The sequence below is a fragment of the Leucopleurus acutus genome (assembly GCF_964270905.1).
Source record: "Leucopleurus acutus genome assembly, chromosome: 3".
In the NCBI taxonomy this organism is placed as follows: Eukaryota; Metazoa; Chordata; class Mammalia; order Artiodactyla; family Delphinidae; genus Leucopleurus; species Leucopleurus acutus.
In genome coordinates this window covers 8827107-8837914 of record NC_139145.1, presented here as the reverse complement: position 1 = coordinate 8837914, position 10808 = coordinate 8827107, and the positions used below count along the sequence as shown (strand labels likewise).

General features: G+C 55.8%; 1 protein-coding gene across 2 annotated transcripts; it reads right to left on the bottom strand.

Annotated features, from left to right (window-relative positions):
* Positions 1–591: 591 nt before the first annotated feature.
* PALM3 (paralemmin 3) lies at positions 592–9009 on the bottom strand. Of its 2 annotated transcripts, XM_082835381.1 has the most exons (8): positions 8872–9009; positions 6222–6270; positions 5244–5324; positions 4582–4724; positions 4359–4443; positions 2667–2712; positions 1501–2570; positions 592–1302 (listed from the first exon to the last, which is right to left on the bottom strand). In XM_082835381.1, exons 1-8 carry the CDS (start codon positions 8910–8912, stop codon positions 787–789), a joined length of 2031 nt encoding a protein of 676 aa, XP_082691507.1. In that variant the 5' UTR covers positions 8913–9009; the 3' UTR covers positions 592–786. The 2 variants fall into 2 exon arrangements, with proteins under 2 accessions (XP_082691507.1, XP_082691506.1); XM_082835380.1 differs by having other exon boundaries at positions 592–2570.
* Positions 9010–10808: the final 1799 nt, after the last annotated feature.

Here is a 10808-nt window from a genome sequence, read left to right as displayed (position 1 = left end):
TACAGAAAAGGGCCTGGCCCTACAGGGAATATACGGATGGATGAGGGAGCAACGAAAAATATATAAAATCCAGAGTGGCAGGTGCCTTCCCAAATCTGTCCTGCTGCTGTAACAGAACTGTAGTTGGGTACACTCCCAGCCTCCCTTGCAGCTGGGTGCAGCCATGGACTGAGTTCTTATGCGTGGAACATAAGCAGAAGTGACATGTGCCTCCAGTGGGTCTGCGTGGGGGCTCTTCCACATTCCCTTCCCTTTCCCATGAGCCCTGTGATGTGCCCTGTGATCCAGCTTTGGCCACACCCAAGGTGAAGGTGGAGCAAGAAATGGAAAGGAACCAGAGTTCCTGAGTGATTGCCTGGATCAGAAGTGCCCAGAGAAATAAATGCTTTCTGTTTTGATAGCTACTGTAGCTTGAGGTCTTTTTGTTATGGCAGCCATATCTACACTCTCACTGATTCATAATCTTTGATTCTAGCAGAGTGAAGCCCTCCACTTCCCACCAGGAGACGGTGAGGTGGCTCTGTGCCAACAACACACACACTCACACTGTCCAAATGCTCAACGTTTTATTTTCAAGTATAAAGGCTTTGTCACAGAAAGGGGCCAGGGTCACAGGCAGTGTGCAAGGGGTCCAGGAGCCCAGGTGGAGATGGACATGTGGACCAGCTGGCTCCCAGGTGCCATCACCAGTCCCGTGGTGCCCTGTCTGCGCCTGGGACCATCTGCTGATGCCAAGAGGCCGAGGTAGCTGTGAGAGGAGCTGGGAGTGGGGTAGAGGGCGTGGGCTCACATAACCGCACAACACTGGCACGTCTTCTGCTTAGGGCCACTCGCCTCTTCGCCCTCGGGAGGGGCAGATGGCTCCGGCTGCTGGGCAGGCGCGTAGGTGGGCACAGCCTGGGCACTGGGGTTGGCCCTGGGCTCCTCCACCTGAAGCAGTGGCTGGCACTCAGCAGGCTGCTCCTGAGCTGGGGTCTCTGCCAGGAGCGGGGTGGCATCCCCAGAGGGGTCCTGGCCCTCATCAGAGGTTTGGGGCTTCACTGCTTCTGCTTCTGGGGAGCCTTCCTGCTTCTCCTGGGGCTGCTGTCCTTCTTCCTCCGGCCTTGGCTCCTCCTTGGCCCCCAGGGGAGCCACTTCCTCACTCACTTCCTCTGCCTGACACTCCTTTCCTCCTCCTGACTCTCTCTGCTCTTCCGGACTCAGATCTCCCTCGGCCCCTTGAGTCTTCTCTGTCTGCAATGGCTCTTCACCTGCCATTCTCTCTGCCTTCAGTGATTCCTCATCTCCTTTTGTCTCTGCCTCCGACGGCTGCTCACCGCCCGTTTTCTGTACCTTCAGTGGTTCCTCGTCTCCTTTTGTCTCTGCCTCCGACGGCTGCTCACCGCCCGTTCTCTGTACCTTCAGTGACTCCTCGTCTCTTTTTTCCTTTCCCTCCAATGCTTCCTCACCTCCTATTCTCTCTACCATCAGTGATTCCTCACCTTCTTTCCTTTCTGTCACCAATGGTTCTTCAATTGCCTCTAACTTTTCCTCACCTCCTTTCTGCTGTACTCCCAACGGCTCCTCCCCTCTTTCCCTCTCTGCCCTCAGAGGTCCTTCAACTTCTTTGCTTTCTGCCGACACTGGTTCGTCACCTCCTCCCATCTCTGTCTCCACCTTTTCCTCAACTCCTCTCCTCTCCGGCTCCAAGGATTTCTCGCTTCCTTTCCTCTCCACTGCCAGTGACATCTCTGCTCCTTCTGGCTCTGCGCCTGCCATTCCCTCACTTCCTCTCATCCCCGCTAATTCCTCTGCCCACCTCCTCTCCGCCTCCCACGTTTCCTCCCCGCCTCTGCCGCCTGCCCCCAGTGGACTCTCATCCTTTCCCTCCCTTCCCAGTGCCTTTGGCCCTTCCAACCCCTCCAGCCCCAGCTCTTCCCACTGCTCACTGAGGGTCACTCTCTCCACCCAAATGAAGGACCCCTCCTCTCCTCCAAAGCCCCCCTGCCCATCACCATCAGCGCTGCCCCTGGGGGCACCTTCCCCTTCTCCAGAAGCTGCTCCCCCCGGTCCCTCCCGCAGCCTCAGTGAGCTGGTCTGTGCAGCCTCCAGGCCTCTGCCCGCCTCCCCCATGGCCTCTGAGTCGCTGCCCTCTGTGCCTCCCACCCCTTCCCAGACTACCTCCACGATATCCCTGTCCTCCCTGACCCATGAAGGGAGCTCTAGGCGTCCGGCTTCCTGTCTGTCCCCGATGGCCTCCATGACCATCTCCTCCACCTTAGCCTCCAGCTCTGGGCCTGTGGGCCCCGTGGTACAGTCCTCCGTGGCCCTCAGCCCCTCCCAGACCACCTTCACCGTGCCTCCCCCTTTGGCCTCATTCACTCCCCCATCAGACGCCGCCACTCCCTGACTCGGCGCCTGCTCCGGAGGGGGGCTGGATCCAGGGCAGGGGCCATTGGCTTCTGAGGAGGCCACTGCTGCCCCAGGGATCCTCCTTGGGGCTGGCGGAACCCCGACAGACTCGTCTCTGGACTTAGAGGGGTCCACTGGTCCGGCTGGTATGGAGGCGCTCTTGTTTAGATCAGTCTGGTCTGGGGGCGTGAGGGGAGAAGGGGGAAGGAGAGATGGGGCAACAGAGTGAGATTCAGGTCCTTCCTCTTGCGACCCCCAGACCTCAATACACCCACCTGCAGGACCTGCCTCCACGGTGGGCTGGGATAGAGGACGGTGACCCTGCAGGGAGGGAAGAAACAAGGTCAGGCCGGCCCACATCTCCACTTCCAGCCTCCTGCATGCCAGTACCCCTCCCCTGCTCAAACACCATCGATGGCTCCCCGTTACCTTCAGGACCAAACCCTCTGTTGTACCTCAGCCTTCCTCACCTGTCTCATCTCCCTCTGCTCCATTGCGTTGCACACAGTAGGTGCCCAATCAATATTGTGGCCGTGCAGCCAATCCCTCTGTATTGGGGACCTACTCTGCCAGCTACTGAGGTTACTTAAGGGACACTTAAGCCTTTTGCTATTGGAACTTACATTCCAGTGGGAGGAAGCAGGTAATAAACATAAAACAAATCTGTAATTCAGGGAGTGAGAAGGACTATGATAGGAAAAAAAGAAAAGAAAAGAAAAGCAGGATAAGGAGCTGGGGAATGCCTGGGAGGTGATGGGGTGCCTCCTTTAGGTATAAGATGCAGAAGGGCCTCTTGGAGGAGGTGACATTGAACAAAGGCCTGAAAGGTAAGAAGAGCCAGCCTTGAGTCAAAAGGTAGGAAAGGGCATTCCAGGCGGAGGGCACAGCAAATGCAAAGGCCCTGGGGCTATAGTGATTTAGGCAAGTTCAAGGAATAGAACAGAGGGTCAGGGTGGCTAGAGTGGAGTGAAGGAAGGGATCAAGGGAAAGATGAGCCCAAGGGAGGGGAGCTGAGGACACCCCTGCAGGCCACCTATGCCAAACCCCACAGATCTCCTAACCTACCCTCCTCTTTCCAGCCTCTAGGCCTTTGTCCAGGCTGTTTCCTCTGCCTGTATTCCTGATTCCCTTCCAGATTCAGCATAGATGTCACTGCCTCCAGGAAGCCGTCCCTGAGCCCCCAACCTCACTCAGGTACTTCTTATGAGCTTCCCCTATATCCTGGGCTCCCCCTTCACAGACTCTTTGCACCCCATCTCCTCATCTGGACCGTGAGCTCTCTTGGGCCAGGAATCATGCCTTGCGCATCTCTAGCAGGGAATTCCCGGCTTAGACTAAAAACCCAACAAGTGCTTCCTATCCCAATTAAAGGTCTCCTCTCCTCTTTCGTCCTGAAACAGGCACCTGGGAGCCAAGGTAAAGCATCAGGGAGAGGTGGGGACTGTGGAAAACCCACACATCACCGTGGCCAGGTGCAAATATTACTGGATCTTTGGACTTCAAGGAAAACACGGAGAGTCAGATTTTAATATGAAGTTGTCTTGGTTTTCAAAAACCTGTATGTTGTATGGCCTGCGTTGTATCTTAATAGAGACATTACCAAAACAAACCCCAAAACTCCAAAAGCCACGTAGATGCCCCAAATCATGCGAGCATCTCACGCTGATGAATTCCATGAACACTTCCCCACATTTGCTGACTGCTTTCCTCATTCAGGTCGTATTGGCAACCATATATCAAAATGGTCCCTTGTGCCCGTTCCGGGTACTAAGCTATGATCTCACCAGCCCTCTCTCACACCTCTTCCAGGTGTGTGCTGTTGTTATGCTCATTTTAGAGATGGGGAAACTGAGGCTTGGGCAAGGAAAGCAGAGGACCCAGAATCTAAACTGTGCTTGAAGAGGTCCTGCTTTGGGTTCTGCTTGCCGCACCCCCTCCTCCCACCGCCTGCTCCCCTAGCTCCTCACCTGTCGGCGCCAGGTGGGCTTGCCTGTGGGCTTGTGCTGGGCACCTGTGGATGCACTTTGTAACAGCTGCAGCTGGGACTGGAGTCTGGGGAAGAGAAGGGGCTGCTGGGAGCCTGGACCTCAGGCTTATGGACCAACCCCACCCGAAGTGTCAATTGGAGTGGGCTGAGGGGCCTGGCCTAGTCAGGCTGGGGCAAAGCTGTCAGGCAGGGGCCCTACTCACGTGAACAAGCTGCCTTCCAGGTTCCGGATGCGGGCCTGAGCCTGGTCCTCAGGTGACTGGGGGTCCTGTGAGGCGGGGTCCTGGGGCCGCTCCGGCTCTTCAGCTGCCCCGTCCATTAGCCAGCGTTCCCGGAGAGACTTCCTCTGGGCATGGGAAGGGGCACATGGACTACCCCATCTCATGTAGCGCCCCCCTCTGGATGTCCCACCCTGGGCAGATTTCTTATTGCCCTACGACCACCCAGATGGGACAGACATTTCTCCCTCAGGCTGGGATACGTGCCCCAACGATGCCAGGTGGGGCAGACACCCCGTTACCAACCCATAGCTTTCCCACGCTGGAAAAAAAACACCCATCGATCTCCCCAACCTTTCCAGAATGGGACAAACACCCCCAAAGGTGAACTCAATGTCCCTATGAGCCCCTCCCTACCCCAAAGAGGAACAAACACCTCCATTGTCCCCACACTCTTCCCAAAGGTGGAACAAATGTCCCCATCACAACCACCCACTCTCCCAAGCTGGGGAGGACGCCCACCCCCAAAGCTGGAACCAATGCCCCCCCATGTTTAGACAGAGCCTCCTTTGGTTCCCAGAACTGACTCTCACAGACACTCCCACTTCATTGCCCGGGCTAAGCAGGCGCCCCTGCCGGCCCCCAACCTTGAGTCGCTCCACACGGAGTTTCTCCTCCTCCAGCTCCCGGCGCGCGGCGCTGATCTCCTCCTGCAGCCGCCGCTTCTCCTGCGCACAGAGGACCAGGAGCTGCCCGCGGGCCGGGTGAGGCCGGGTGGGGCCGCCTTCCCCCCTTCCTCCCTCCCTCCTCCGCCGGGCTTCCGGGGGCTCCCGGGACTCCCGGGACTCCCGGGACTGCAAGCCGCGCCGTGGGCGGAACACAAGTCTGGGCCCCGGGCCGGAGGGGGCTGCGGAGGCCCTGACTCAGCAGCGGGTGGGGGCGGGGCCGGCGGGGGCGGGGCCGGCCGCGCCCGGGATGCTGCAGAGGCCTCGCCCGCGCGGAACTGGGGTCTGTGGGTGGGAGGGCCTTGGAATGGGAATCCGGGGGTAGGGGGTGTCTGAGATATGGAGTTAAGAGGGACGGGATTCAGAGAGATGGGAGTCCAGATATGAAGATCAAAGGGAGGCGGCTAGTGAGATGGGGGGTCGGAAATGGAGGTACAGTCATGGGGATCCAGCGAGACTAGGATGTAGAGAAGGGGTCCAGAGAAATGGGGGTTAGTGAGATGGGGGGTTCAGAGAGATGTGGTCCACAGAGACGGAGATTTAAATATGGGAGTTTAGAGAGATGAGGTTCAGATATGGGGGTCTGAGAGATGGGGTTCAGACATGGGGTATCTTGGAGACTGGGGTTCAAGAATGGAGCATCGGATGCTATAGATTTCAAGAGTGCGGAGTTCGCAGCTCTCCATTCTAGGGGTGTCAGTGATCAGAGGAACTGGGGAGCGGAGGGGCCTGAGGATTTAGGTGGGGCGCCCCGAGAAAGGCTGGAGCTGAGGGTGCTTCCCGCACCTTCAGAGCCCTAGGCCTGCTCCCTGTGATAGGAGGGAGGAGAGGAAAGGGCTTGGGGCAAGGCTAGGGTTGCCCAGGGCTCCAGGCTGACCGCACTGGTAGGGCTTCACTTACCGCGATGACCTCTAGCCGCTGCCGGTAGAGGGAGCTCTCTGCCATGGGCCTGCAGGGAGAGGGAGGCGGCTGCCAAAGGGGTCTCCCAGGGGCCCACACCTCAGCAGGCTCACCTCTCGAATACCCCTCTCTGAGCCAAGATCCCTGAGCTGCTGGGAAGCCAACCAAAACCCAGCACTTTCCTCTATTTCCCCTTTGCACCTGGGAGGGGTCGGGGCAGAGGGCAGGGGTTCTGTGAGGGAGAGAGAGCAGAGACCATGACAGACTGAGCTAAATCCCTTCCTAGGCTTGACAACACCTCTCTGAGCCTCAGTTTCCCCATCTGTAAAATGGACCAGGATAGCTTGACCTTCACCTTGCAGAGAGAGATGGCCTTGCAAGGAAGTATCCATGCAGGAAAAAACTTAGGACATAGTGCTCCAAAAACAGTAGCATAGTTTATTATTAATAATAATTTTAGGGAATTCCCTGGCCGTCCGGTGGTTAGGATTCCGTGCTCTCACTGCCGAGGGCCCAGGTTCAATCCCTGGACGGGGAACTAAGATCCCACAAGCTGTGTAGCTCAGCCAAAAAGAAAAAAAGAAAAAAATTTAAATAATTCCCACGGCTAATAATGTTTTTGATTAATTATAATAACCATTCCCAGAAACTCTCGAATCCCACCAAACCCGAACAAGGTCCTTTCTGGACCTTGGCTCCTACACAGCATCCCTTAAGTGCTGGGGGGTGAGGGAGTCTGGGGAGAAAAGTGTCCATCCCACCATGGACACATGCCATTGCCATGGTAACTCCGGAGTTGCCTCCTCCACCTGCAAGCCACCATCCCTGGGGGCAAGGGTCACCAGGTCACACTGCCTAGTGCCGGACTCTGAACTGGGAGGAGGGGGAGGGGGACTCGCCGTTTAAGGTTTAACCTGAGATTACCCCCATTGTTGTCCTCCTCAGAGCACCCCAGGATCCCCAATTCCCAGCCTCCAGGGCCACCCCTAGTCCATTTGGGCTCCCCCTGGAAGCTGGAGGCTGACTGGTACTGCAGGGCACTTCAGGGACAGTCATCATTACATCGGCCTCTCATCAGAGACACGCATTGAGCACTGACTATGTGAAGGTGCTTCACAGGCCAATACCTAGAAGGATATATCTGTCTGCCTGTTGGCCCTGACGCTTAGCCCAGGGTGGGCACAGAGCAAGCCCTCCAACATTTATTAAGTTGAGCACTAACTAACCTCATTGCCCAAACTCTGGTGGGGCCTCCCAGATCTTCTCTGGCCTCACCATGAAGGTATAATAGTGAGTTCACACTTAGCACTTACTATCTATAGCACTCTAAGTGCTCTATGGGGCTTTCGCTAGGCTCCCACAGCCACCTCCCCCTCCCCCTCCCTGCCCTGATCTTGAGACATCTAGTCAACTTTTTGCTGAGTTGACATTCCAACTGAGAAGAAAATCAGCCAACCATTAGCCAGTGCACACCAGGTGCCAGGCACTGTTAAATGCTTTACTCACGGTAACTTATTTAACCCTCTCTACCATCTTAGAAGGTAAGTATCAATAGTAGTACTGTCCCCATTTGACGGATGAGAATACCGAGGCTCCAAGAAGTGGCAAAAAGACTTGTCTAACGTCCCTGAGTCAGGATTGGAACTCAAGGCTCTCAGATCCCAAATACTGGGAACACTGTGGGGAAGAGGGAAGTCTAGGCATCCTCCTCTTGACGGCCAGGAGACAAGAGATCTGTCTGGGGTGTCCCCAATTCCAGTTGGGGCAGGATGCTGAGGTCATGCTTTCCAAGGTATCCCAAAGGAAGCTCAGACCCCCTGTTAATAAGTTTGCCCCTGGGGGGAAGGCTAAAGTCCCCCCTCTGCTCTCCCACCCCCAAGATGTAATCTCCCTGCCTCTTCCTTGCTGGGGGGAGGATCAGATTCCCATTGCTAGGCAACCAGGTTTGTAGTTGGTGAATAATGCAACGGGGAACCCAAAAGAGTGAAGAACCAAATTGGGGTCCCTGGGGGGAGCCCCTTTTCCAGAACTCTTTACAAACCTCTGGAGCCCCTCCACCCTCTTACTTTAAAAAGCCCTCACACCTCGAATATTAAAATAATCTGCACATTTCGTTAGATGTTGCTTATCTCTAACTCTGCAAGAAGAACATTCACGGTGGTGGCTTTTTGCCCCACCAAGAACAGTCGGTGGTCATTTCATTAAGCAGGTGATCATTTCCATTTTCCCATTCTCTTTCGCAGTTTGGGAGCTGTTAACTTTTTCCTGTTGGATCTCAAGCATTTCCTCCCACCCTGGACACTGAGGGCTGATTCTAGAGGCAAAACATAGGAGTCAGAGACCTTGACATTCCCTGCCCCTCACCCAAGTAATAGCCCCACCCCCCAGGCTGGACTTTGGGCTTGGGCCTGCCAGCGGAAAGTCCCCAAAAAAGACGGGGGTGAGGGTTCACACCTCCCACCCGACTTTCTGGGGAGGGGGGGCATTGAAGAGCCTGGGGGGCTGGCTGCCGGCCGCCCTTCACTCTCCCTGGCCCCCTTAGGAGAGGCTAGCTGGAGGTCTCACCTCCCCTGCTCCGTGGAAAGGCCAGTGTCTTCCATGAGCCCCTCCCAGGCCCTGCCCACTGGCCCCCCTGACCCCAGACACTTACATGGGTGTGGCCGGAGACCACACCTGGCTTTGCAGGGCCATCTCTGCCCAGAAGCCCACGTTCTGGTCCCTGAGTCCAGGACCCACCACCCGCTTGCCGAAAGGTGCCCTGGAGGCTGTGACTTGGCTGTCGGGAGTGGGGGGGGGTTGCAGGCGGGCACTGGGAGAGCTGGTCCAGCTGGTTTGGGCCAGGAGGCGGGAGACGCATGGGCCGGGGCGAGGGGGGCCGGGGGCTGGCGGGGCAGTTCTGGGGAGGTACTATCAGCTGTCCTGATCAATTATTTACCAGCCAGTGGCCTCGTTGCTGCACTCAGCTGCCTCCTGGCAAACACACTCTCACATGTGTGGTCTAGCGGGTGGACGGGCGTTTGGAGTCCCCGACCCCCTCAGACAATGGTACCTCCACTTGCCACCCTAGACATTTCTAGTCCAGTCGCCCACCAAGGGTCACCCACCTTTGAATACTGTTGAACACCACACAAGGGATACTTTTACAGGCTAACTGCCCTCCCTTCTTGGACCCTGGTTCTGGGGCGAGGAGGAAGGGCTGATCCAGCTAGAGGATTCTGGAGACCAGAGCCTGTGCCCCATGGGAACCAGAACGTCTGGGCTCTGGACAACTCTGGGCAACTTCCCCTAGGTTTCTAGGCTTCGGTTTCCCCTTTGGGAGAATAAGAGAATTAGATCAAACAGCCTCCAGGACCCCGGACACCCCTTAGATGTGATAACAATTGGGGGAGTGTGGTGATGGGAAAGGTCTAGAGAGCTTCCTACCTAAATCTTGAGGGTCCTTGTTCTACCCCACATCCCATTCTTAAAGGGCCAGCACCCCTTTTCTCAGCTGATTATATGTTTCATCCAACCACTCTCTTGGGGAAATCATTTTTACTCTCCAGGCTGGTATCCTGCAGCCCCCAGTGCTTCCCTTATCACAGCCCTGGTCACACTGTGCAATTCTGACATAAACCTCAATGAGAAGAGCGCTTGTCCTGGGCTCTTTGCTTTACTTATTTATTTTTTAAAATTTTAAATTCATTTATTTTTATTTTTATTTTTTATTTTTTGTGGCCACACCACACTGCATGCAGGACCTTAGTTCCCCGACCAGGGATCAAACCCCCTGCATGGAAGCGCGGAGTCGTAACCACTTGGCCGCCAGGGAAGTCCCCTGGGCCCCTTGCTTTAGAGGGCCTGCTCCCCATGGGGCAAAGGGAATGTACCCAGCTGAATCGTCCCTCCCTGCTCTAGATCCTACGCAGGGTGTCCAAGAAGTGGCCAAGGGCAGCTGTGGGCAGAGGGGTGAGGAAAGAGCATGGGCATGTGGGATGGGCTCCCTAGGTGCGTGCACAAGGCTCCTCGCTGTGTAGGACAGTTTGGGGTGGGAAGCAAAAGGGGCCAGACTGAGGGCTGGGGTTTTCCTGTGTCCCACATTCAAGTACACAACTCCTAGGGATTCAAAATATTTTCAATTGAACGTGGTCATCTAGGTCATTCTACAAGTATATTTGTCATGATAGGAAGAGGGAAATATATATATATATATATATACATATATATATATATATATATATATATATATATATATATGCAGCGCCACACGGCTTGCAGGATCTATTTCTCGACCAGGAGTTGAACCCAAGCCTCGGCAGTGAAAGGGCCGAGTCCTAACTACTGGACCATCAGGAAATTCCCCTGAGAGAACATATTTTTTTTTTTTTTTTTTGCGATACGCGGGCCTCTCACTGTTGTGGCCTCTCCCGTTGCGGAGCACAGGCTCCGGACGTGCAGGCTCAGCGGCCATGGCTCACGGGCCCAGCCGCTCCGCGGCATGTGGGATCTTCCCGGACCGGGGCACGAACCCGTGTACCCTGCATCGGCAGGCGGACTCTCAACCACTGCGCCACCAGGGAAGCCCCGAGAGAACATATTTTTAAAAAT